A 27,827-nucleotide genomic window follows, 5' to 3' on the forward strand; every position below is an offset into this window, starting at 1 on the left:
TTTTCTTCCTGGGTTCTTGTCTCCTGAATTGAAAGAATGAAATCCACAGACCAGGATGAGTGAATGGAAGAGCAGGATTTATTGAAGAATAAAAACAGGAACAGAACTCTTTGTAGTGCAAGAGGGCATCCTATAGTTTTCTCCCTCTGTGTCTGCTAGTCTAGGGGTTTAGATAGCACTTGGATCACTGCTATGGATTCAAACTTATGCTAATTAGGGTTTGAAAAAGTATAAACCCTTTTGGTCAACTCTTGAGTCCCAGATTCCATTCAGATCAGCCCCATGTCCATTTTCTCCTTGCAGGTCAGGAAGCAGGAGGTTGAGGTCATTGGATGGTCTGTGCTCCCAAGTTCTGGGCTGCAGCACTGTATGGAGCAGGCTTCTGCAGCAGGCATCAGTCCTGTGCCCAGGCCTGGCCACTGAAGGAGGACAGGTCGGTGTGCGTTGGCTTGTATTGCCTCACGTGCATGGTGGGCTCCATGTGGCCACTGGCTGTGCTTGCCGCTCCTGCTCCAACCCACCAGGGCCACCACTCTGTGGCTTCCCCACTCCATCACTCAGCAGGGACCAGTGGGCTGTCTGCTCGGCTCAGCAGCTGGGGAGCGGTATCAGTGTGTTGGTAAGTTGTCATTCAGTTGATCCCAGAGTTTTTGTTAACCCAGTTAGCAGCTGTCCAATAGGGTCATGATGCCTTCTGGCTCTTGAAGAGGGGCAGGGATAGGGCTGGGGTTGTGTCTCAGTGGTAGAGCGCTTGCCTGGCATGTGTGAGGCACTGGGTTCAATTCTCAGCACCACATAGAAATAAATGAATAAAATAAAGGTCTAGGGCGCGGAGCAGGGACAGGCTCTGTTCAACGGGGACATGGAGTCGGAGGCTGGCGCTGCGGCCTCTTAGACTGTGGATCTGACCATTCCCGAGGAGATATTGATCATAAATATCTAAAAATGGGATCAGATGTTGAGAGTGACCAATTTTCTGGGAAGTCATCTGCTGAAGTCCAGTCACCTACAGGTGTTTGTCTCAGAAATCATAAACATGGATGGATCTCAATGGAGTTTTGCTTGCAGTCAGAAATTGGGCTTGGGAAATCAGAAATCTACATCAAATTGGAAAAACTTGGAAAGGGTACATATGCAATAGTTTATAAAGGAAAAAGTAAACTGACAGAGAATTTAGTGGCATTAAAAGAGCCCTGTTTGGAACACTAAGAAGGCACACCCAGTACAGCTAAAAGAGAAGTTTCACTCTTAAAGGATTTAAAACATGCAAACATAGTAACCTTACAAGACATCATTTACACAGTTAAATCTTTGACTCTGGTCCTTGAGTATCTGATGTTTCTATACCAAATTCTACATGGGTTAACTTATTGGCACAGAAGAATGGTATCACATCGAGACTTGAAACCACAGAACCTTCTCATTAATAAAAAAGGGAAGTCTGATCCTGGGCCGACATGTTGAAGATTTGGACCTACATTTTCTTCTATAAGATGAAGGGTCTCTGGTCTGATTCTGAGGTCTTTGATCCATTTTGAATAGAGTTTTGTGCAGGGTGAGAGGGGTTAAGTTTCATTCTTCTGCATATGGATTTCCAGTTTTCCCAACACCATTTGTTGAAGAGGCTATCTTTTCTCCATTGCATATTTTTGGCACCTTTGTCTAGTATTAGAAAATTGTATTTATTTGGGTTTGTGTCCATGTCCTCTATTCTGTACCATTGATCTACCTATTTTGGTACCAATACCATGCCGTTTTTGTTACTATTGCTTTGTAGTATAGTTGAAGATCTGGTGTTGCGATACTCCCTGCTTCGCTCTTTCTGCTGAGGATTCCTTTAGCTATTCTGGGTTTCTTATTCTTCCAGATGAATTTCATGATTGCTTGCTCTATTTCTGTAAGGTACATCATTGGGATTTTAATTGGAATTGCATTGAATCTGTATAGCACTTTTGGTAGTATGGTCATAGACTTCCTTAACAGAACACCCATAGCACAAGAAATAAAAGCAAGAATCAAAACTGGGATAGATTCAAACTAAAAAACTTTCTCTCAGTGAAGGAAACTATCAGCAACGTGAAGAGAGAGCCTACAGAGTGGGAGAAAATATTTGCCACTCATACTTCAGATAGAGCACTAATCTCCAGAATCTATAAAGAACTCAGAAAACTCTACACCAAGAATACAAATAATCCAGTCAACAAATGGGCTAAGGAAATGAACAGACACTTCACAGAAGAAGATCTACAAGCAATCAACAAATATGTGAAAAAATGTTCAACTTCTCTAGTAATAAGAGAAATGCAAATCAAAACTACCCTAAGATTCCATCTCACCCCAATTAGAATGGTGATTATCAAGAATACAAGCAACAATAGGTGTTGAAGAGGATGTGGGGAAAAAGGTACACTCATACATTGCTGGTGGGGTTGCAAATTTGTGCAGCCACTCTGGAAAGCAGTATGGAGATTCCTCAGAAAACTTGGAATGGAACCACCATTTGACCCAGCTATCCCACTCCTCGGCCTATACCCAGAGAACTTAAAATCAACATACTACAGAGATGCAGTCACATCAATGTTCATAGCTGCTCAATTCAAAATAGCCAGATTGTGGAACCAACCTAGATGGCCTTCAATTGAAGAATGGTTAAAGAAACTGTGGTATGTTTATACAATGGAATATCACTCAACTATAAAGAAGAATAAAATTTATGGCATTTGCAGACAAGTGGATGGAATTGGAGAATATCCTGCTAAGTGAGATAAGCCAATCTCAAAACACCAAAGGAAGAATGATCTTGCTGATAAGTAGATGATGACACATAATGGGGGTGGGAGGGGGCAAGAATGGAGGAAGGAGGGACTGTATAGAGGGAAAAGAGGGATGGGAGGGGTGGGGGGGAAGGAAAAAAATAACAGAATGAATCAAACAACATTACCCTGTGTAAATGTTTGATTACACAAATGGTATGCCTTTACTCTATGTACAAACAGAGAACCAACATGTATCCCATTTGTTTACAATAAAAATAAATTAAAAAAAATAAAAATAAAAAAGGGAAATTAAAAAAATAAAGGTCTATCAACATCCAAAAAAGTAAAAAAAAAAAAAAAGAGGGGCAGGGATAAAGTATTCAGGGCACTTCTCATAGAGATCTAGGCAGTGGGTTGCCATGGGTTTCTGTCCTGTAACCCTGTGGATCAGGATCTTTGCTGTGCCAGAGGCACAGGTAACAGCAGCAACATCTGGGACTTTATGAGCCATCGACTTTTAGGAGACTGGACCTCAGCATGTGGGGACTACACTTCCTCTACCTGAATGACCTCTGTGGGGCTTGGGTATTGCACAGGTGTCAGAAGTTCCCTTGAATGCTCTATAGATTGGGGATCCTTCTAATTAGTGGCCCTAATCTATAGAGTCACACAGAAAATGTCAGGTGCTAAGAATTGTTCCCCGAGCCCAGCATCTGTCATAGCTTATGCTGGAATTGAGACACATGGTTCAGTGAGACATGCCGCTAGGGCCAGGCTGAGGTACACACCCCAAAGCCTACATGAAGGAAGTTTCCAATCCTGTGCTTCTGCCCCTAAATTCCAATCACTGAGGGTAAGACTCACTCATTATTAGGAGCATAGTGACTGGTGGCTCAAAACAAAAACAAAACAAAGAACATTGCTTGGAGCCAGACTCCTTGGGTAACAAATGAGCACATTATTTAGACTCTGTGTGTTTTAGTTTCCTTATCTGTTAAATGAGGGTATATTCGTTTGCTGGGGCTACCATAACAGAATACCACAAATTGGGTGGATTGAACAACAGAAGTTTTTTTTCCCTCAATATTGTGGAAACTGAAAGTCTGACATTGAGTTGTTTGCAGGATTGGATTGTCTGAGGTCTCTCTTTTGGGCTTGTAGTTAGCCACTCTCTTCCTTCCTGTAACTTCATATGCCTTTCCCTCTGTCCACATCTGTGTCCAGATTTCCTCTTTTTATAAGGACACCAGTCAAATGTATTTGGAGTCACTTTAACAAACTCATTTTAACTAAGTGATGTTTACAAAGACCCCATCTCTGCAAACAGTCACATTCTGAGTTATTGGGGTTAGGACTTCAACATATGAATTCTGGGGAAGAGTGGGAGATGGACACGCAGCTTAGCCCCTAACAGGAGGATGCTTCCAGGACTTATTCTTTCACAGACTTACCATGAGAATTAAGTAGGACATGCAAAGTGCTCACATCAGTGGTAGAAATGTTTTCTATGATTAAAGATGTAGAAGTGACATGAAAATGAGGCAGCTGTTTTATAGATGACCCAAAGCTCTGGCTTCTTCTGGAAGTTGGCTCCTTTGAGTCCTAACTGTTCTTAGATCCCAAAACCCCTTTCCCACCTCCCACCTTGCACATCCTGCCACTTATTTCAGGTGTCTCACTTCTGAGTCTGAGCTCTCAAAGGCCAGTGTCCCCTGGAACTCTCTTATCTCCACAGGCACCTGACTAGGTGGTCCTCTGAAGCCATTAGGCCTGTGGTTTTCATAGTGTGATCACCTGACCAGGTGATGTGGCACACCTCTGTAATCGCAGGAGGCTGGGGTAGGAGGATCACAAGTTCAAGGCCAGCCTCAGCAACTTAATGAGACCCTGTCTCAAAATAAAATAATAAAGGGCAGGGGATGAGGTTCAGTGGTTAAGTGCCCCTGGATCCATCCCTGGTTAAAAAAAAAAAAAAAAAGTGAGGTTACCTGGGAACTTGTTAGAAAGGTTAAGTGCCCCTGGATCCATCCCTGGTTAGAAAAAAAAAAGTGAGGTTACCTGGGAACTTGTTAAAAAGTGAGGTTACCCACCCCAGACCTACCAAGACAGAAGCACTCAACTTCCAGGTGATTCTAATACACCCTCAAATTTGAGAATGGCTGAGCAAAAGTCTCACCGCAAGTCCTTGGTGAAGGAATCAATTCTGCAAAACTACCACTTGGGGGCAGCATAGGCAGATTAAAAGCACCCCCAAGGGCAAAAGACTCCCTCTACTCCTCTCTCCCCAGTCTGCAAATAGCTGAAGTGACTCTGAGAACCTCAAACCCCATCATCTCACTGGTCCAGAATTCTTCAGTGACTTCCTAAGGCCTGAGGGGCCCTGCATCTGCTGAGCAGTGTCTTCTGCCAGCTGTGTTTCACGCCCTCATTCTCTGTCACTTCTCTGTAATCAGACCCACCTGGGTTCAAATTTCAGCTCTGCCTTCTACCATCTGGGTATGACTTGGGAAAGCTACATTACTCTGAGTCTCGGTTTCCACATCCATAAAATGGGAGCAACTAACAAGACTTTTCTCAAGGGTCTATGGTGAGAGTTGGAGACTTTGTTTATAAAGAGGCTTTAGCTTGGAGTCTGGCAAAGAGTAGGAGCCCCGTATGCTTCCCCTTGTGCACTGCCAAGCACAACACACAGTCAAGGAGCATAGACCTACCTCCATGCAAGTGTGGGCGATGCTATCTGAGCCCACCCACCCATCATGGCTTGGCGGCTGCTGGAGTGTAAATGGCTTTTCCTGGGGTTTCGTCGGGCTTCTGGCACTCATTCTGGGGCCAGAGGCATAAAACTCTGCAAAGGGAGGTTATAACAGTGCCTGCCTCATGGAAATGCTGCGAAGGCTTTGTTAGTGCCCTCGTTGTTTTTTTTTTTTTTTTCTTTTGGGATGGCCCAGAACTCGCCATCTCTGTGATCCATCTCTCCACAAGGAGTGTCCGTCTCAGGAATACTGGGAAGTTGATAAGGACACTGGACACCCCAGGGGGTCTGGCTCACATCGTGGCTCCCTGCTCTACCACTCCTGACCTCTGTGCTTGGGCCCTCAGGTTGGCTCCTGCTTACCTGCTTTCAGACACCCAAGACACCTGAATTTGTATTATAGGATATAAGAAGACAACAGGTATCTGGAACCTTGGCAGTGCAGCTAGTTCTTCAGAGGCTTTGAGAGTCTGAACAGTCTCAGGATGGGGACCTTGAGGTGATGCAGCCCCTCAACCTGCAGCCTACAGGTTCAGAGAATTCTGTACTTTCTTGGGAGGGTGGGTGAACGGCACACATTCATCCAAAGTCACTGTCATCTTCTATTCTTTCTTCTGGTTGCCTTCTGGGGATTGATTTACCCTTGATCTTCTTGTTCTACCTGAGGCTGATCCTGTCCTGGTTGTAGTAGGCATTCATTAATGTGATTTGATGTAAAGAACTCCAAAATATCACCCTCCCCAATCTGAATATCTGCCCTACTGGATTGTCATGCTATTTGTTCCTGAAACTTCAGGGTTAAGCATTGCCCTCTTCCAGTTGCTCTTTAAAAGTTAGCAAATTGCAGTCAGGATCTGCTACATAATGCAAGGTTTCTTGTCCAAAATTATTAAGAATTTCAAGATGGCAACAGTGGAACATTAAACTAAGTGTGGGGCCCCGTGCTGCTGCACAGGTTGCACATTTATAAAGCCAGTTCTGCCTGCACTGCATGCAGCTTTATCTCTCAGTGTGGTGAGTTTGGGTTTGTCTCTTGGGTCTTTGCACCAATGAGGAAAGATTAAGGACACAAGGACAAATATTTGCCTCTTCACTCAACTGAATCTATGAAACCCAGAGTTCTCTTTCCAGCTGACCTTTCTCACTGGGTTTCTTTTTGGAGTCTCCTGAATATTCCTGTGGGTATTCTAGGTCCCTGGAGCCATGGCGGTTTCTTGGGCTTTTTCTGTCTCTGACCTGGTTAACACAGGCAGGCAGCCCTTCCTAATTAGCCTCTGTGGCTGTGTTTGCCAGGCTTACTCTGACTGTGCTTGGGAAGTGGGCTTGGTCTCCTGGGACCTTTCCTCTTTCCTGGACACTACCAGGCCTTTGGGTCTGGGTCCCAGCTGCCCTGAGAGTGCTCCCCAGGCACTTTCTCCATGCACAGGGCTGTTCTTTCTATATCCACTCTTGTTTCTTCTCTGCCCCAGAAGGTTAAGCTGTGTGGCTTTCCCACTGGGCTCCCTGCACGCTGGCTTCTGGCTGGTGAAATCAACTGGAAACTGAAGGGAGCGGGGAGAGAGATGGGGCACCCTTTCACCCAGTGGGGATGGAATACAGGGGTGCTTTACTACCGAGCGACATCCCCAGCTATTTTTTATTTTGAAATGGGGTCTCACTAAGTTGCTGAGGCTGGCCTCAAATTTCTGATCTTCCTGTTTCAGGCACCTGAGTCACTGAGATTACAAGTCACCACACCTAGAGAGGTGGAGCAAGATCCCTTGTAGTAAGCACTGCCCCTGACTGTTCCCACGTCCCAGGTTCCAGCTTCTCATCAGGCAACTCTCCTGTAGCTCTCTCTGCCTCTGGGTTCTAACCCTTCCTGCTAACAGCTCCCTCCCCTTGGCTGCCAGTCCCGGGGTTGTCACAGAATCCAGCTGTCACTGATATTCCTCTGGTGAGATCTCCTGACACCCTGCCTAAACCTTTGCACCAGTGCATGTGCAGCCTGTGCAGTGGTGCAGAGCCTCACACTTGGCTCACAGCTGCATGCTCCATGGTTGCCACTTCAAAGTTCTTTTTTTTTTTTTTTTTTTTTGGTGCTGAGGATTGAACCCAGGGTCACTGAATCACATCCCCAGCCCTTTTTATTTTTTATTTTGAGACAGGGTCTCACTAAGTTCTTAAGGCCTTGCTAAATTGCTGAGACTGGCCTTGAACTTGCAATCCTCTTGCCTCAGCCTCCCAAGTTGCTGGGATTGCACTATACCCAGCCACCTTAAAATTCTTAATCATTTTGAAATAAGAAACCCTGCATTGTCATTTTGCAGAGTTTTACAAATTACATCACAGGTCCTGACTGCAATTTGCTAACTTTTTCAAAGAGTAGCTGGCAGAGGGCAATGCTTTATCCCGAGGTTTCAGGCACAGACAGCATGAGAGTCTGGCAGGGGAGGTGTATAGGCTGTGGGTGGGGAAGGTATTTTTGGGGTCCCTTACATCAAATCCCTTTATTAAACTCTACCAGAAATATGCTGAATGTGCATCTATTTCTTTCTGGGTCCCTGATGTATAAGGATCTTCGCTTTCTGTTGTGACCACAAATCTTTGAGCCATGATCCTAGGGACAGCCAGTTCAAGGGCCATATAGGAACTCAGGCCAGGGCCCATTCCCACAGAAGCACTAGATCCTCCATCCTCAGCTAATTTATACTAAGTATAAATTGTATCTTTTTTTCTCCTTTGGCTTCAGGGCCTGATAGAAACAAGATAGTCTTATCAACTAGAGTGCTATCCCACACAGGTCCCCTTTGACCAGGTGACTTGGTAACCAGGCAAGTAAATAATTAGATAGCTAGGCAACCAGATAACCAGACAACAGGCAATCAAACAACTAGGTAATCAGATAGCTAAACCCCCAGGCAGTGCTCTCTGAGGGGGATGTCTGTTGGTTTTGGGGTTCCATATCTGGTAGTGATTTTCTTTATGGGGCCTCTGCTCCCTCCATCTCAGCCTCCTGCTCAGGGGTGGCACCTAGGACCTAGGCCTAAGTTAATCAGCCAATCAAGCTTCACTAAAGCTGTTCCTGGGACTTGAGTAACCAGGATGAGGCTCTTCCTTATTGGACATTCAGAGAGGTCTGGAGCTGGTGAAGTCTGGAGCTGTGGCCACCCTTTTAAATTCAGGACAGGAGCCAAACTGGAAGAAGGCAAGGTTAAGAGATAGACAGCTACTGCTTGAGCCCTGATCAAGCCATTCCTGAAGCTAGATACCCTGGAGACTATCAATTGTATGAAGCAATGACTTTCCTTTTTGCATAAATCAGTTTATGTAGTGTTCATTCCCTTTCAAAGGAAGAGCAGGACTGGGAGCAGAGCCCCTGCAACTTTGTTCCAGTGCCCTGCTGTTGGGTGTGAGAGGCTTCTCCCTACTCATGAAAGGCTTACTGGAATACCACCCAGAGTGGTAATTAGGAGGCTGAGGCTCAAACCTCAATGAGTTGGATCAATGGACACATCCTTCAGCTCACAGGGCTGTGGGCTTCTCATGGATAGCTGTGGAGAGAACTAGAGCCCTGCTTTGCCAATGAATGAGACTGAGTATTCACACCATTCCCTGGGTGCCACCCCTGGGGCATGTAGAGAAGGGACATGGATGCTTTAAAGTTGGCTCTCAGCTCTAAGGACTTGTTGTTCCCTGGAGAGGAGACAGGGCTCTCCCGCTGCCCCCTTCTTCATTCAGCAATCCCTGCTCCCAGCCAGGGTGAGCTGAGCACATGACTTTTAACAAGGGTTTTATCAGGAAATTCCATCTGCACTCCTAACTCAGCCTTTAATCACTGGGAACTGCCTGTCCCTAGTGCTTAGCCCAGTGGTTCTCAAAATTGGGCTCTAGAACCCCGGCAGCAGCATCACTTGGAAACTGGTTAGAAATGCACATTCTTGGACCCTGCCCTGCCCATCAGAAACTCAGCATGGGCCTACTAGCAATGTGCATTGTAAGGGGATGTCAGTTCTTACTCAAATGCAAGAACCATGGCTTGGAGCTGGTGCTGGCACAAAAGGTGCCCAGAGAGGATTACCTGGGGCTACCTACATCCCCTTTAGCAGCAGGTACATATTTCCCCAGCTGCTGTGGATGAGTGTTGGCTGCTTGACTCCCAGCTATCCCTTCTCCCTGTGCTGAATCACTATGCCCAGAAATGATCAACTGTCTCCTTGGGCCCCAGTCAATGACTGATGGACATGGAAGTATAAAAGGCTCCAGGTGGGACACTGGTGTGAATTATTTTCTAGAGACTCTTTACAAATTAGGCACATTCTAGATTTCACTTGCTCCAACAGCCCAGAGCTGTTGTTGGTACACAGGTATGAATTACTGCACGGCACCCTGGAGCAAAAAATAAACAGTCACCTGACTTGGTTTTGCAAAATTAAAATAAACCTGGCTCTAAAGCTCTGCCTGCCAGGTTGGCAGATGTCTGTGCTTGGTTATCCTTCTCTGCAGGCTGGTTAGAAAGTTAGTCTCTCATACATCCAGGAGGTTGGGGAACCCCCTGCTTTGCAGGCCCTGGTGGCCACCAGCTGTGATTGGATCATTTTCCTCTTGGTCTTGAAGAATCAGCCCCTCTGCCATTAGCTCAAACCTTATAGGGACACGTTTCACAGGGTGCCTAGGAAATACAAAAAACAATTATCAACTCCTCTCCTTCCCCTCACTGCCCTCACTGAGAGAGGAAGAGGGGGGAAAAATATTTGTTTTTTGTCCTAAGTAGAAAAGAAGAAAAAAAGAAAGAAAGGCAGAAAGGCAAGACACAAATTCTTTTCCCCAATTACTTTTTTGTGGGGTCGGTGTAATAGAGCAAATGGCAAGTGTGTCTGTGTGTATTCGTATGTCCATATGTGTTTGTGTGTGGGTCTGTGTATGTTGGTGTTGGGGTGTGTTTGCTTGTTTGTGAGTGTGGATGTGTTTGCAAGTGTGTATAGGCCCGTGTCACTTGTGTATAGAGGTATATTTGCATGTGTGTACAGCTATGTTTGTACATGTGTCTTAGATTTCCTTATAGAGAGATTGTCACCAGGCCAGAGCCTAGAGGATGCCAGTCCCTCCCTCAGTCCCAGGTCTCACAAGTCACTGACACAGTGTCCATCTGCTGCCCTTGTGGAACCCCCTGGGAGCACAGAGCATGGTGCTGGATATAGTTGCACAGGACAGTGGGATGACCTGTTTGAACTCCAGCCAGCTCCCTTTGGCATTTCAGGGTCTGGGGTTCTGCAAAAACCTGAGCAACTATGGCTCTGCAAACACCCAGAAGAGACTGGAGGGAGACCTAATTAAATACAAATAAAAAAATACCAGTGGAAATACAGTAAAACATTTATAAAATTAATTTTTTCCCTGGGAGTTGTGATTATCGGTGACCTCTGTTTATGTTTTTTGTTGATTTGCATTTTTGAAATGTACTATGATGAACACGAAGCATGTGTGCAATGATTGAAAATGAAACCATAAGAAAGCTTATCTGCACCCCCACATCTGGCCCTTGAGTACCTGCTTCTTCTCCTACTCTATCAACGCAGGAAAACTTTTACTTTTTCAACTTGCTGCTTGACAATTCCTGGCATAAGAGAAGTGGAAAGGACTGTATGATTACCATCTGATCAATATACAATATGCCTCACCACCTAGGTTCAAAATTGAACTTTATTTCACATTTTATTTTGTGTATTAAAATATATACTTTATTCCTGAAACAATTAAAAGTAAATCTCATATCAAGACATTCTACCTCTAAATACTTTCTTTTTTTGAACGTTTTTTAGTTGTAGGTGGACAGATCTCTATTTTATTTATTTTTATGTGTTGCTTCACATGCGCTAGGCAAGCACTCTACCACTGAGCCACAACCCCACTACCTCAAAATACTTTCAAATACATCTCCTAAGAGAAAGGAAATTCTCCTTGTAACCACAGTGGCATTCCACATCTAAAATACTTTATTTTACCTAATATCCAGTCAATATTCTATTTCCACACTAGTCCTAAGAATATCTCTTGTAACTGTATTTTTTGAACCAGGATCTAATCAAGGGCTATACCTGGTATTTGGTTTTTTGTCTTGCTCTTTCTCTTTGGTACTAGGGATTGAACCAGGGGCACTTTACCTCTAAGCTATATCCTCAGCCCTTTTAATTTTTTTATTTTGAGACAGGGTCTCATTAAATTACTTAGGGCTTCTCTAAATTGCTGAGGCTGGCCTTGAACTTGGAATGCTTCTGCCTCAGCCTCCTGAGTTGCTGGAATTACAAGTGTGCACCACTGTGCTTAGCTGTTGTGTCTCTATTCTCTTTTCCCCTGCTATCTTTAACTTTGTGAAGAATTCAGGCTATTTCTTGTGGAATGTCCTATGATCTGGATCAATCTGTTTCCTTGTGAGATTGTTTATTGGTCCTTCTCTTCTCTGAATTTTCTTTAACCTGGAAATTATCTTAAAGGTTTGGTAATACTCAAGTTTTCTATGTTATTATGTATTGTTTAGATTGAACATTCTGGGCATAAATACTTGGTAGGAGGCTCAGAGCATCTGGTTATTCTAGTGTCCTTCATCACTTGGTGAAGCCCATGATTTCTCAGTTGAAAGGTTTGTTTCCTCCTTTGAAATTAATAAGTGGGATTTTATTTTGGCATCTTGTAAATATTCCATTTATGCCTTCCTTTCACCTAATATTTTTTACATCTATATATGGTTCTGGCCTGAAACAATTATTACATTGGGGATTAAAGTAATGGTGATTCTCGGCTTGGGATGTAGCTCAGTAATAGAGAGCTTGACTAGCATGTGCAAGGCCCTGGGTTCTATCCCCAACACAGCAAAACTAAAATAAAAAATAATGATTTAGAGATTTCAACGATAGACCTTTGGATTATTATTTTTCAGTGTAATGCAATCAGTTACAATCATTGTTCTTTCTGATGTTCAAAATACCCCAAATTTGCCAATAGGAGCCCTCTAATGCTGAATCACATGTATTTTTGACATGGATTGAACCCAGAGGTGCTCTACCACTGAGCTACACCCCCAGACCTTTTTGTGTTTTATTTTGAGACAGAGTCTTGCTAAATTGCCCAGGATGACCTTCAGCTTGTGATCCTCCTGCCTCAAGCTTCCCAGTGAGTGGGATTACATGTGTGTACCATCCTGGTCTATATCTGTATTCCTATGTATATCTTATTTACCTATTATTTTTACAATGGGACAGATGTTGTACATACCATTTGCACTTAGAATTTTTCACATATCCCAGAAGTCATTCCACATCATATATTATCCTCATTCAACTGTGTAGATGTACCAGAGTTTATTCAGCCAGTTCCCTGTAGACACACATGTAGGTTATTTCCCATGATTTGCTGTTACAAATAGTTCTTCAGTGAAATTCTTTGTTGTTTTGTATTTGTGGAGGTGTAACTTTAGGGTAGTTTCCAAGAACTGGGGTTTCTGGATCAAAAGCCTATGTACCTTCATAGGACAACTTCTTTTAAACCTTGATCTGATCCTGTGATAGTGACTTCCTGTGGTCAGTATTATGACCTCAGACTTTCATCCTGCCTTACCCTGACCTTGGCTCGAAGCAGTGTTCTTTACTGATCGAGCATACAGAATCAACTTTCTCTACCAAAATCATTTCCCTGCATGGGGTTTCTCTGAATTGCTTCATTTGTCTAGATCTTCCACTGATTAAGGGTCTATTGCTAACTCTATCTTCTTCATGAAGCCTTCCCTGAAATTATCAAATAATATCCTGTTTTGTTATTTAAGTCTTCATTCAACATTTCCTGGCTAGAGCAACTTAGAGACCAAAACCCAGTTCTGTTGTCCAGGAGCCCATAGTGTGGTAGATGCTTTGGGAGGCACCAGGATTTGGTACTGGTAGAGGCAGGGGAGGGGCACCTCCCAGAGGTTGGGGTGGTTAGAAGAAATATTTTAGAGCTGCAGATGATATCTGAGCTGAGACCTGAAGGATGCATGTGAGGCACAGAGCCAAGGGCAGATCATGGTTGGTGAAAGGTGTCTTGGGATCAGATTTTCAATATTAAAAGAAATTTCTCTTTCCACATGTTCAAAAATAATGTTTGAATGAAATACTGAATGGACAATGGATTGCACAAAAACATGGGGACTATGGAGGAACTATTGTAACCTCCAGGACCTAATTGAAACCCAAACTCAAGTAGATGGAAATGAGGATTACTAGGGAGGCACATCTACAGTGGTACTATACTAGACATGGGAGCATGAGTTGGGGGATCAATCAATAATAAAACATCCAAGTTTTTAGTTTGGTTATATGGTTTAATACTAGTGCCTTCACTGAGTCAGGTAATTTAAAAAAAGAAATTGGATTTTACAGGTGGGTGAGGGAAATGGGCTTCCTTTCACTTCAAGTTTGTTTGGATTGTCTGGGGTTCATCCAAGTGGAGACTTGTAAGAGGGAATTTATATGAGAGGTCAGAGGGCTTATCTAGACTGAAGATGATAGAATTGTGGGTGATTAGCATATGATGGCAAAAGAAGCCACTTCCAAAAGAGTGTGGCTTGAGAGAAGTCGACTGAGACCCAAATTCAGAAGAACTACATTTGTGAGTTTGCTGGAAGAAAGAGACCCAGAAGGAGCATTCAGAGAGGTGAGAGGAAAGCCAAGGAGGTGGTGCTAAAGAAATTGAGAACACTTCTAAGGAAAGAGGAAATGTCCAGCAAGTCAAAGGATCCCTGAGGAGGATGTACAAAGGTCCACAGAGGACAGAATCATTAAAGAACAATTTCAGTGAAGGGAGGAGGGCAGAAACAACATTCCAGGGGCTTGGGTGATAAGCAGAGCACAAGGCCTGGAGACACCCATCAGAGGTTGCTCTATAATCAATAGGAAGGAGTTGAGACTGAGGGATGAGGGAGGGAGGAAGGGAGAGCCCTTTGAAGGTGGTGTCTGCCATTTTCCATTGTCCCTCAGTATCCAGCTAGAGAAGGAGGAAGGCTGCGATGGAACCTGGGGTGGAGGAGGAATGTGGCAACTGCCAAATAAACACACCATCCAGGGAAGCCAGCCAAATCTGGGCCCAGAATATCTGAACCGGAACTCATCTTCCTTCTCCAGCAGGAAGTGGAATTGGGAGCTGAGTTAACTGTGGAATTTCCGAGGTTGGAGGATGTTCGTGGCAAAACTTTTTATTTATTTATTTTTTCATTGATGAAAAAAGAGTTGGAATTAAGTGATCCCCTCCAAGAATTCCCTCCCACAGAGGAAATGCTTAATTTAGCCTTATGTTCACAGTTAAAAAAAAATATCCCTGAGGTTTGAAGGTTTCTTCTGGGTTGTTTGTTACCCTCTAACATGGCAGGATGTTAAACTCAGACTCTTTGTGTCTTGATTTCAGCCGAGGGCCTAAGAGAATCAGTGGCCCCATTCCAACCTTAGTACCAAGAGGATGTCCTTGTAGACCACTGTGGGGGATGTGGAATGAGGTTTTGAAAACCATCTGTGGAACCTTAGATGGCCCCAATCACTGGCCCTTAAATTTGTTGGTGAGTCAAAAAGGGAGTTGAAAATCCCTTGGGACATGGTGTTGCACGCCTGTATCTCAGCAGCTTGGGAGGCTGAGGATCGCAAGTTGGAGGCCAGCCTCAGGAACTTAGGCCCTAAGCATCTTAGTGAGACCCTGTCTTAATATTAAAATTAAAAAAGGCCCAGGGACGTAGCTTAGTGGTAAAACGCCCCTGAGTTCAATCTCTAGTATCTACAAACAAGACAAGACAAAACACAAGATACAGAAAATTTCTTTAGAGGCATTCATGCTATGAGTCTCTCATCCTTGGGATGAGATAGACTTTCCCTCTCACTTAGGGCAAAATGAGAGGTGCTTCCTTGGTACTACAATACAGAAAAACTCTTGTTCTCTTCCAAAGGGAGATGCCCCTAAGTTCTATCTGATTCTAGCTCAAAGTTCAGGGTTTATGGAAGATGTGTGACTTTTTACATCAGGGCTAGAAAAAACTTCTGTGTTCAATGGCTATAAAAGAGAAGTCAAGTTATCTGGCTTGCACTACATACAAGGATGTGTACAATACTGGGGTGAAAATAAGATAACTACAACCAAAGCATCTTATTTGACCAATGGGAGAGTGGGAAACCTGCAGAGTGGTGGGTGGTCCACAGCTATTGTCAAGCCCACTGGGTGAGTAGGAATCATGAAACTCCCTGCTCTGAGGATGGACTGAATTCCTTGGCCATCCCCTTGGTCCAGTTCATTTCTTCTTTGACCTTATGGCCTTGCCACTTGGAGGTTAATTCTTCTGGATTTAAAGAGGGCTTTGAAGTGTGTGCCCTTCCTGGGTTCTGTATTGCTTTCAGCTTGGCACAGGTCTGGGGGACCAGGATTGCATTATAGGTTGTCTTATAGGCTTAGAATGTCTTTAGTAACCTGGCCTCTTCAAACCCTTAGAAGTCTTCAGATGTATTTGTTCACACACAATTTGATGTTTAACCTCACCCAAAGACTATTTTTTAAAATTAACATTTGAAAAATTTTAACTTTCATTTGTTGTCCTCTATATTGCAATAATCTCCCTTTTTCAACTTACTGATGGCTTCCTTGAAGGTATATGAAGTAATTGACTTCTTCCTTCCTTCCTATTTTTTTTTTTTTGGTACCAGGAATTGAACCCAGGGGTGTTTAACCACTGAGTCGCATCCCCAGTCCCTCCCACCCCCCATTTTGAGACAGGGTCTTGCTAAATTGCTGAGACTAGCCTCAAACTTGCAATTCTTCTGTCTCAGCCTTCTGAGCCGCTGGGATTATAGGTGTGAGCCACTGAGCCCGCAGTAGCTGCATTCTGAGCTTTAGGTGCCCACTGCACCCCTCCTGTAAGACTTGACAAACTCTGGGAGTCTCATCTTTTGCTTAGGATGTTTTTTTAAAGACACATCTTAGAGACAACCAGGCACTTGGGATGATGGCCACTGTAGTGGACTGTTAGAAAGGTTACTATATAATATCCCATCTTTTCCACTTTCTTTTATTTTATAGCAATAGAAGTTTTTGCTGGGAGTTTAGTTGCCCAGCTATGACCTTGCTTCCCAGCTTCCTCTCTGGCTAGGCATGGCCATGTATCCAGGTTAATGGGATATGAGTAGAAGTAACATGTACAGTTCCCTGGTTGTTTTCTTTCTTTTTTAAATTTTTTTTGTAGTTGTAGATGGGCAGAATGCCTTTATTTTATTTGTCTATTTTATGTGGTGCTAAGGATCAAACGCAGTGCCTTACAAGTGCTAGGTAAGCACTCTGCCACTGAGCTACAACCCCAGCCCTCTGGTTGTTTTCTTAAAAGGAGGTTTACCAGTATTCATTCTAGTTTAGTCTTCATTTCTACAGTGATTTATTTCAAATTATTTTGTGAAATTTTATGATCTCTTTATTTCTAAAAATTCCTATTCTGGTTTAAATTGTTATTTTAGATCTTACATAATTTCCTAATGTCTTTAGCTCATTTCAATATAGTAGATGATGTTTTAAAGTCTGTTTTGTGGGCATGACTTTCTGGCTTGTGCTCATTATCATTGTAATGTTATTTTGTTCCTTATTTTCTCTTTTCCTTACAATAACATTGTATGGGATTTGGCCTTGAAAATTTGCTATGGCTTATTTTTTTGTCAAGTTAGTTTTCTTAAATTTTTAGAAGGAAACTGGCCAGATAGGGTAAAAGGACAGTGGGGGGTCCTTACCTTCTTCCAGAATTCGAAGGGTAAACATTTAATATTTGTCTACTAAGGTTTTATTTTCTAGTACTGGGAATTGAGTCCAGGGCCTCATACATGCTTGGCAAGTGCTCTATCACTGAGTTACATCCACAGCCATTTTAATTTAATTTTAAGACAAGATCTTGTTAAGTTGCCCAGGTTGACCTTAAACTTGTGATCCTCCTGCATCAGCCTGCTGAGTATCCGGATTACAGGTATGGGCCACCACGTATAGTTTCAGAATTTCTTTTTAAGGTTTGTTGGTTATCTTTCACCAGGTTTAGGAAATTCCATTCTGTTTCTAGATACCTTAGAATTTTTATCCTTAATGGGTACTAATTTAAAAATTTGTTTTCTGTATTTGATTGTCTTGTATATTTAAAAATTTTAATAAATATGTGTATATAGTATATTTTAATGGTGAACCATTTCTGAATTCTGGAGATACATCTAAATAGAGTATAATATATTTTTGCTTTCAATACATTGCTGGATACAGTATGTAGAATTTTGTTTTGAATGTTATATTTATAATCGATGTCGGTCTGTGAATTTTCTTTCCCATTTCATTCTTGTTTGGTTTGGGGATCAAGGTTTCAAGCCTCATTATAGAATTGGGGCATGTTATCTTCTTATTTTCTGTAATGGTTTGTATGAGATTGACATGAGCTATACCTTGAGTACTTTGAAGAAATTGCCTATAAAACCATGAGAGTTTCCAGGCACAGTGGTGATTCCTGTGATTCCAGTTACTTGGGATGCTGAGTTCAAGGTCAGCCTGGGCAACTTCATGAGTCTCTATCTCAAAGTGAAAAATAAAATGGGGGTTGTGGATGTAGCTTCACAGTAAAGCATCCTGGGTTCAATTCCCAGATCAGGAAAAACAAACAAACAAAACCCATGGGAGTTTTTTTTTTTTTTATTGTAAACAAATGGGATACATGTTGTTTCTCTGTCTGTACATGGCGTAAAGGCATACCATTTGTGTAATCATAAATTTACATAGGGTAATGTTGTTTGATTCATCCATGGGAGTTTTTTTATTTTTGTTTTTGCTCTTTTGGATTTTGGTACTGAGAAGTGAACCCTGGGATGCTGAACTGCAGCCCTATTTTTAAAATTTTTAATTTTGAGACAGGGTCTTACTAAATTGCTGATGAGTCTTGCTAAGTTGGTGAGGCTGGCATTGAACTTGGGATCCTCTTGTTTCAGCCTCCATAGTCCCTGAGATTACAGGTGTGTACCACCATGCCTGGAAGAACTTATTTTTTAATTGGTAGATTTTTAAACTCCTGAATAAATTTATCAAATGATTATAGAGTTATTTGGCTTTTCTATTTCTTGAGTCGTCTTTGAATAGATTTATTATTCTGGAAATTAACTTTTTCATCTAAGTTTTTAAGTTTAGTGGCAACATGTCATTCATAGTTTATTGTTGCTTATAGTTTAAATTTCTGGGTTTTTCCATCATGCAACTTTTTCATTTTTAATATTGTTAATTTGTGCCTTTTTTGTTTTATATTTTATATATACTTAATTTCTAAATCTTATTCCTTCTGGCTTCTTTGGATTTATTCTATAATTGGTTCTCTCATGTCTAATACTAGCTGCATTGCTCAATAATTTTCAGTCTTTTGTATTTAGGATGTTTTTTTCTTGCTATTGGTTGCAGATTACCCTATGGTTTATTATTATGTGGTTGATTTTTGTAAATATTATATATGTACTTGAGAAGAATGAGTTTTTTCTTTTGCTTGGAACAAAATTCCACCTTTGTCTTTTAGGTCAAGCTTACTAACCTGATTGTTCAAATATTCTATGTTTCTCCCCACACCAAATACATTGGTTGTTGTTGAGTCAAATTTCCGGCACCAATCCCTCCAAGGCTTCTCCCTTTTCCTAGCTGATAAATTTTCCTACCTACCAAGACCTGGATCAGATGAACACATTTGACCTTTCTCTCCTCATCTCGAATTTCTACTCCTTATCCATCTGAGAATACAAGCTGACCTCCAAGCACCTCAGGACATTTGCATTTTCATATAGAAGATAATTTTAAAGATTATTAAAAATGTAATAAGCTCACCAAAAGAATAGTGACTTGGTGGAATGATCAGACACTGGCATCCCTGGACATTCAGGGATATTTGTGGACTAACCATTTAAGACAAAGGAGGTAAAGCTACTCTGAAAAGGTTACATACTGATGATTACAATGATAGAATATTCTGGAAAAGGCAAAACTAGAGAAAGTAAAAAGAACCAGTGGCTGCTCAGGGATTGGGAGGAGAAAGAGATGAATAGGTGGAGCATAGGAGACTTTTACGGCAGCAAAATTATTATTCTGGATGATACTACAAAGGTGGACATATGACATTATATGTTTGTCAGAACTCATAATAAGAATGACACCAAGATGAATTTTAATGTAAACTATAGACTTTCATTAATAATAATGCATTGATGTGGGCCCATCAGTTAGTACCACATTAAAGCAAAATATTAAAAATAGGAAAAATGGCAGGGAGGTCAGGGGGTATATAAGAATTCTCTGTACTTTTTACTCAATTTTCTGTATAACCCAAAGCTGCTCAAAACAGTATTCATTTATAAGAAGTGATACAGAAGAGTTCAACTTTTTTTTTGTACTAGGAATTGAACCTAGTGTCATTTAACCCTGAGACACATCCCCAGCCCTTTTATTTTTTATTTTGAGACAGGGTCTTACTGAGTTGCTGTGGGTAGCCTCACACTTGTGATCCTCCTGCTTCAGCCTCCAGACTATTCAGGACGTGGTTAGATCAAGAGTGATCAAGATTGTAGATGCAGATTGAGCAGATGCCATGTTGGAGTCCTTAGGTTAGAGAGAGTATAGGGAAGGGGAGGTCGTTGGGACCCAAATGAGTCTTCCCATTCAGAGGAGAAGTGTTCAGGGAGGCAGGAGAGAAACCAGGAGAGTGTAGGATCAAACAAGCCAAGAGCAGAAAGCCTTCCCAGTAGGAGGCAGTGGTCAAGTGTAGTGAATGTTTCTGGGGGACTGAGTGGTGAGGACCACTGGATTTGGCAACATGATAGTTGCTGGAGTTTCAGCAGAGTGCTCTGGGGGTGGGACTTAACTATCTAAATATCTCACATGCTATCCATGTGATTTTCTCATAGGTGAAAAGCATTGAATTAGGAGGATAGAGACCAGGACATCTGGATGATCTCTAAGTCTAAGAGAGAATGGTTGCCATTCTAGGCAGAAGTTCCTAGTGCTACCAGCTCCAGGAATTCTTTCTCTCTTAACTAGTGATAGATCTATAGGTCAATCCTGGAATTTGCCAAGTATGGAGTGCCATTTACAGGAACTCTAAATTTAAGGAGAAAATAACATTTTCCAAATGTATCTATGTGTATATTTTTTGAGTCTGAATCTCAATATTGAGTTTCATAAATCTTGATCTTCACTCTTGTCCACAGTGCTTTGGAAGGCCTCTGGACTCTCCTTTCTCTCCACAGGTCACCTCTTCCAGGGTTGTCACAAGGACCTTCTTGAGGCCTGGTTCATCTTTCTACACATTCCATTCTAGCTTTCAGTTCTGTTGGGAAATAGTAATGAACTAGCCATTCATTCTATGTGTGGAGCCACTTCCGTCTCAGCTCAAATAAAGACAAAAATGAGTCAGCCTCTTCCAACCTCCAGGATCTCCCAATCCTCCCAGTGACTCAGAAGATAGTCTGTTAATGGATAACCACTCCTCCCAGGAAGTTGGCACCCCGACTCCCCCTACCTGAGTCACCAGCCCTGAGGTGTTCCCATCAGCAAAAGATCAGGGGAGGCAAACCAAGGAAGATCAGCTAAACATGGGCCAGGAAAGAGGATGGGAGTCGAAATGTTAAGATTCAGGAGGCTACATTGGTTCTTCATTTGCTGGTGGCCTCAATTAGACCACCAAAGGGCTCTGTGTCCCTATATGAAAAATGGAGAAATCATAAAGCCTACAACATTGATAGAGTCAGTAGCCACCCAAAAGGAGTGAAGTTAATTCTCTCTGGGAATAAGTCTGGGTGGAGATACATTTTGGAACTTTTCTGTGTAACAGGTAGAGTGCTCTGGGGTGGTTTTATCTTTGAGGACTTCTAGGATAAGCTGTGTTCTGATCAAGGCTTGGTGGAGGGTAGAAGAAGATGGAGGAACTTCCATGAGATAAGGGGGTGGGTTCAGAATTGAGGGGTGGGGCAGGAGGTCAGATATAAGGAGGGCTGGCCACTAACAGGGGTTGGAGTGACCAGTGGGAGGCAGGGGAGTTTGACAACAGGGATGTGGTAGCAGGGGGTTACCTTTGGGGACACAGAGTGTGTGGTGGAAACCCAGCATCCCAAGACCTTGGTTTTGGCAGCCGTGAGTTATGGGTTCTGGCTTTCTTCTCTCTGTCTACTTCATAGCCTTTCTGCCTCATTTTCTTTGTTCTCCTTTGTTCATTCCCTCCCCCCTTTCTCTCTTGCTCCTTCTCTTCTACATCATGAAGCAGGGAAGATAACCCTTGCGTGGGTTGTGTTTCCTTTCCTGTTTAGATGGTATGTGGCATCTGCTTCTGGAGCAGCCATCAGCCCATCCTGTTTACTTGTTTCTGACACAGAAGGTTGTGGTCAGAAAGCCCATCCACCATGCCCTCTGGGGAGCGAAGGACAGTGACACATATGGGCATACACATTCCTGCCATGACCAGGTCAGTCTGCTCCACCAGAGCCAAGAAGGTCCAGACTTCTCTCCCTGTTTCCATGTCTGGGACAGTCTTCAGGGCCAAGGTTGCCTCCTGTGGTGCTGACATCAATGACCCAGGGCTCAGGGCTCAGGGCTCAGAAGAGATGTTCTGAGTGAAGCTGGTTTGCAGCATGCAGCTCTTTTTAGGGTGGGGAACATCTCCGATCCAGAACGGCTGTGCCTGCAGGGGAGTACCTGGTCCAGTGCTCCTATTTTGCACTGGGGAATTAGGTAAGGGGCTTAAGGAATAAGTACCTTTTCCACATTCTCTATCTCCTGTTTCTCCTGTCTGAGCCTCTCCTTAATTCATGTGATTTGAGACATACTCCTAGTTTTATTTTTCTTGGTTTCCTGTACAGTGGCTACTGAACAGGGTTGGGCTGGTGGTGGATGAAGTTTTCTGAATTGGTGATATGGATGGGGTAGGAACAGGCCTATAGGGGAACAGATGCTGGTGGTGATGGGCATTTAAATAGAGGCATAGGGAGACCTAAGGCAAAAAAAAGAAATGGTGTTCTGTTTTTCAAGGTGTTCTTAAACTCTGAGATAAGCACCTAAACACAAAAAAGAGTGTCAAACAAAAAAACTGGGAGACAAGCAAACCCCACATAAATAGAAAGTCTAGGTACAGGGCCATTCACTGATGTTCTGACAAGTTCTTGGAATTTCCCAGGCCAAATAGAGATTTCCAGGCATCTGATCTCCTGGCCTGATAGTACACCAAGTATGAAGGTGAAATGCCAGATACCTAGGCAGTAGAATCTGTTCCAAGTCTCTCTCCTGGTTCCCTTGGTGGGAGATCAAAATAGCTTATAACCACACCTGCTGCAGTGGTTGGTGTGATTTTGCAAGGAGTGTTATTTTTGAGACAACAAGACACTGTCTCTAAAATGAAAAATAAAAAGGACTGGGGTAAAATGCCTCTGGGTTCAATCCCCAGTACCTCCCCCTCCAAAAGTATTCCTGGGTGCTCCTGCTTTGTGGTAGGTTATCTGCAAAGATGATATGAAGAATTCCTTCTATGTCATTTGTTATGGAGTGAATTGTTCTTTCTCTCAAAAGATGTTGGTGCCATAATCCCCTATACCTCAGAGTCTGATCATATTTGGAAATAGCATTTTTACAGAGGGGATTAAGTTAAAGTGAAGTCATTAGGGTGAGCCTTAATTCAATGTGACTGGTTTCCATGGAAGAAGAGGAAACTTGAGATATAGAGACATGAAGAATATCATGTGAAGATGACGGCAGAGACCAGAGTGATGCCAAGGAAGACCTAGCAACCCATCAGAAGCTAGGAGAGAGGTGTGGCACAGATTCTCCTTTCTAGAAGGCACCAACCCTACCGGCACCTTGATCTTGGACTTCTGCCCTTCAGAACTATAAGATAATATGTTTCTGTTGTTTAGGTCACCAAATCTGTGGTAAGCTGTCCCAAGGAAATATGCAGCTCCACTTTTTCTATCCATAGGTAGAGTTGATTTACCCTCCTCTTGAATCTGGGCTGAGCTTGTGACTTTCTTTAGCCATAGAATACTGTCAAAATCATGACGTGGCAGATCTGGGCCTAGGTCTTATGTTGCTTGGTAGATTCCATTTTCATCCTCCGGGAAACCAAACTGCCATGTTATAAGGAAGTCTGGGCTATCCTGCTGGAGAGGTGCCATGGAGAAAGAAGTGACTTTAATTGTTCCAACCCCAGATAAGTTTCCATCTGATGCTTCTAATCAACATTGTATTTAGCATAACTGTCCAGATGAGTCCAGTCAACCCATAGAATTGTGAGAAATAAGAAATCATTGTTAGTCTGTTTTGGGGGTGGTTTGTTTGTAGCAAAAGACAACAGAAACATGCATTTCATTCATTTGGCAAGTAGTCCAGCACCTCAGCCACTATTGCCCCTGAAGTTAGATACCTCTATTTTCATTTTTGCTAGTCTCCTCCTGATGGTTTCTAGGTGGTGCCTGGCTCCTTACATTACTCACGTTCACATGCAAATTCTCAATGGTGATTCTCACTGGCAGGGCTTGGATGATGCTAGCTTCATCAGGAGACTGGAAAAGAGAGTTTCTGACTTTGGAGTAGGGGTGGGAAGAAGGATTCATGAAATGGAAAGTTCTCCAAACACAGAAGAATATTCAAAAAGTACTGGTGCCCCTGAAATATAATGAAGGTCTTCAACAACAGTCAATATTTTGGGAGGGAATTTCCTGTGTGTTTGGTACATAGATCTAATGGTCAACAGTGCCCTGAAATCACTCTTTCTCACTCCCAGTCCTCACGGTTTAGATGGAATTGACTCTAGGGATGGGTGTGCCATTCAATCTGAAAGTCACAACCTCAGTTTGGACATGGCACATGAACCAGTCAGAGCCAACTTGGTATAATCTTGGCTTTTTGCTGAGAAAAATGAGGACTGGGCTGTGAGAGTGTCAGCTAATTTACAGCTGTAAGGAATAGAGATGGAGAGATGGGGAAAGGAAGAGCAAGACTTGATAGTTTTTGAGCCTCTGAGTCCCAAAATTAGTCATACCATTAGAGTTTTTCATTATATGAGCATATAAATTTCCTGTTTGCTTACATCAAACTAAGTAGTTTCCCATCATTTGCAATCCATCCAGTACATGTTAATAATCTTACTTAATACAATAACTCTTTGAAGTAAGGGCCATTTATTAAATACTTCGGGTAAAGCTACATGGAGGCAGAATTCAAACCCAGGGAATCTAATTCTGAAAATTCACTCACAAATATTTATTCTGGCTGAGTGTGGTGGTGTATTCCTGTAATCCCAGCAGCTTGGGAGACTGAGGCAGGAGGAGGATAATGAGTTCAAAGTCAGCCTCAGCAATTTAGTGAGGCCCTAAGCAACTCAGAGAGATCCTGACTCTAAAAAACAAACAAACAAACAAACAAACAAAAAACAAAAAAGGGCTGGGGATGTGGTTTAATGGTTAAGTGCCCCTGTGTTCAATTCCTGGTACCATAAACAAACAAACAAAACCCCACTTATTCTGTTCTCCATGGTGACAGGGAAGGATTCATGGTGGAGGGTGTGATGTTTAATCTGGCATGTAACTCCACAGGAGTATAGAAGTTTGTGGGGAGGGGTGGGGAAAAGGGGCTTTCAGTTGAAGGGAACAACTTGGTCAATGATAAGGTCTTTTCTGCTGAGAAGAAACTTCATCTGAAATTCAGTTACCCCTTATGTGAAGCTTGTCCCCAGGTGGTTCCCTCTTGGAGGGGAGCTTCAAACTCCATTTCTGCAGGGTCACCCTCCTGGTTTCAAGTATGCTGACCTGTGCTCTGCCCTTGGGCTTGTTCCTTGTTATGTCCCCTCAAGCCTGAGATTCCTTCAGGATAGGGACCCTGCTGCCATCAAAGGCTTGTGCCCCTTGGATGAATCTCTGACAGCCCAGGGTTAAATAGGATGAAATTTTCAAACCAAGAGCCCTGCCCCCCCATTAATCTATGAAGATGAAAATCAGTATAGGAGAGCGGTGGTTGCAGAATCTCAAATGGAAAACAAATAATTTCTAAATAATTCTAATTTTTTAAAGAAAAACAAATGAGCCACATACTTATCATTTGTTTTAGCTTTTATTAAGTTGGTCTTCTAGAACTGAGTAACAGTAAAAAATACTTTTTCATTTGTATATATGATTTTTTGGGGGGTGAATACTGGGGCTTGAACTCAGGGATTGAATCACTGAGCTACATCCCCTGTCCTTTCTCCAATTTTTTTTTTTTTTTTTTTTTGAGACAGTCTCTCTAAATTGCCTAGACTGGCCTAAACTTGTGATCTTCCTGCCTCAGCCTCCCGAGTCGCTGGGATTAACAGTCCTGCAACACCTCTCCCAGCCAAAGATAACTTTCTTAAAAAGATCACTTCTGCTTACAGCCCTGACCTGTGAAAAACAGGCTGAGATTTGAATGTTGGCTCACTCCTCTCCAACTGCTTAGGGTTCGAGACTGGTGCGTGGAGGTTTCCAAGGCGGTGGTGGGGTGTGATGTCGGGTTGAGATTGGAGGTGGCCCTTGGAAACTAGTTATCTGACCCCAATTAAGATCCGGTGCAGGGCCGCGGTAGTGAAAGTAGAACCGGGAGGAAGACGGGGACGCATCTTCATCTTCAAAGGTCGGTTCCAAATTCCTTGGGTTAACCAAGGTAGGTGTCCTGGCTCGGATGCTCGCAGACAGCCTCGGCTTTGCTTTACGCCCTGCACAAGGCGGGCAGGGCTGGGCCGGCTACTTTTCCTTTGGGCATGAGTGAGTAAGTTGGAGCTTAGCTTGAGTGAAGAGGTGTGAGTCCAGGTGGCAGCGCGGGACGAGGCAGAGACACCTCAACCCTTGGCTTCAGTGGCCTTCCACTTCCCCGCCTCCGGAGGGGCGGGCCGGGGGAGGAGCTCGGCGCGTCCCTGCCTGGAGGCGGAGCAGAGGGCCGGGCCGAAGCGAACCGGGCGGGGTGGGCCGGGGACTCGAGGCGGAGCGGGGCCCCACACAGGCCGCGGCGGCTGGCTCGGGCCCCTACGGTCCCGGCGGCGGCTGGAGGAGGAAACCAGGCGGCTGGCGGAGGAGGGGAGGGGAGGAGGCCGAGGCCACTTACCGAAGATTCACTTCCCGGGCTCTGCAGGGAAAGGTACCCCGCGCCCGCTCTCCGGCCCGGCCCCCAATCTCTGCCTGGTGTTAGCAGGGGCTACGGCAGCCGCGGGAGGGTGAGGGGCCGGGAGTGGCCCCCTAGGATTCTGCCGGCCCGGGGTTTCGGCGGCCAGCAGGGCGCACTGGCTGAGGGCTGGGGTGCGTTGCGTCCCTGGAGGCTTGCGGAGAGCGGTGGGCACCGCGCCCCCTGGCTCTGATGGGGAAAGGTAGAGTGGAGGAAGGTGGCGGCGATCTTGGGGCGGGGGCTGCGCGGGCCGGGCGCCGGGGGTGGAGGGCAGGCCGGACCCGCCGGCTGCGTGCTTGACGAAAGCCCCTGGGGCGCCGGGCAGGAGCGCTCCGTGGGCGCAGACAAAGCCGGGCGCTGACGCTGGGCGACTACTCCCGCTGCCCGAAGGGTGGGCGCTGGGTAGAGAAGAGAAAGCTCTGCGGAGACAGCAGGGACCCGGAGAGAGGCGGGCCACTCTGTCTCCTGGCTCGGGGCAGCGTCCAGGTGGCCTCCTTGAAGGATCCGGGCCGACTGGGGAGCAGCTTTCTTGGAAGGGCCAACTAGGTGCTCGCGATCGGCGCCGGCTTGTCAGGAGCCAGGCTCGGAAAGGAGTAGGGTGTGTTGGAGTGCTTACTTTCCGAAGAAGAGTGGGGAGCTGAGGAAAACCACTGCTCTGGGTGGTGGCGGAGGCTCTGGTGAAGCTGGTGAGGGGCCCACGGACCCCCTCGGAGCTTGCACCGGGACGGGTACTGCTAGAAGTGATAAGCGCGGTGGGTGGCTCGCACAGTGAGTTGTGCCCACAGGTTGTTTGCAGAACCTGTTGGTCGTGGCACATTACGTTCCAGTCCGTGGGGGCAACTTGGCTGTGGTTGGGCAAACAGCAGGTGCCAGGGCTCAGAAGGACCGGGCATGAATGGCGGGACAGGTAGGCGTGCATCTGGTGTCTGAAGGTGTGTGTAGGGCAAGCCCCACATTTGCATTCCACTGCTTTTGCCCCCTTAACGATTGTTTCCGGCAAGGAGCATTCCCACCACAGTACCTCCCCTGGCTTCAAGATCCTTTCCCCTTTGCTCATTCCTCAGTTACCTTCCCTCTTCAGTGTTAGAAGTGGCTTCATTCCCTACACTACAAGAACAGGCTTTGCTCCCTCTCCCATTTTA

At 44.1% G+C, this 27,827-nt stretch overlaps 2 protein-coding genes across 4 annotated transcripts in view; one reads left to right on the top strand and one right to left on the bottom strand.

Annotated features, from left to right (window-relative positions):
* Nucleotides 1-322: 322 nt before the first annotated feature.
* Smox (spermine oxidase) overlaps nt 323-27,827 on the top strand; it is a 63,555-nt gene continuing 36,050 nt past the window's right edge. Inside the window, exon 1 of one of the 3 annotated variants that reach the window (XM_047541199.1) lies at nt 323-619. The gene's annotated coding sequence lies outside the window, so the exon portion shown is untranslated. Of the gene's footprint in view, nt 620-26,493; nt 26,662-27,827 lie in introns of those variants that run through there. The other 2 variants (XM_047541200.1, XM_047541198.1) reach the window with 2 other exon arrangements.
* LOC124976300 (basic proline-rich protein-like) lies at nt 26,636-27,502 on the bottom strand. Its single transcript, XM_047539250.1, has one exon. It carries the CDS (start codon nt 27,500-27,502, stop codon nt 26,636-26,638), a length of 867 nt encoding a protein of 288 aa, XP_047395206.1.

Source organism: Sciurus carolinensis, chromosome 2 (genome assembly GCF_902686445.1).
Source record: "Sciurus carolinensis chromosome 2, mSciCar1.2, whole genome shotgun sequence".
Taxonomy (NCBI): domain Eukaryota; kingdom Metazoa; phylum Chordata; class Mammalia; order Rodentia; family Sciuridae; genus Sciurus; species Sciurus carolinensis.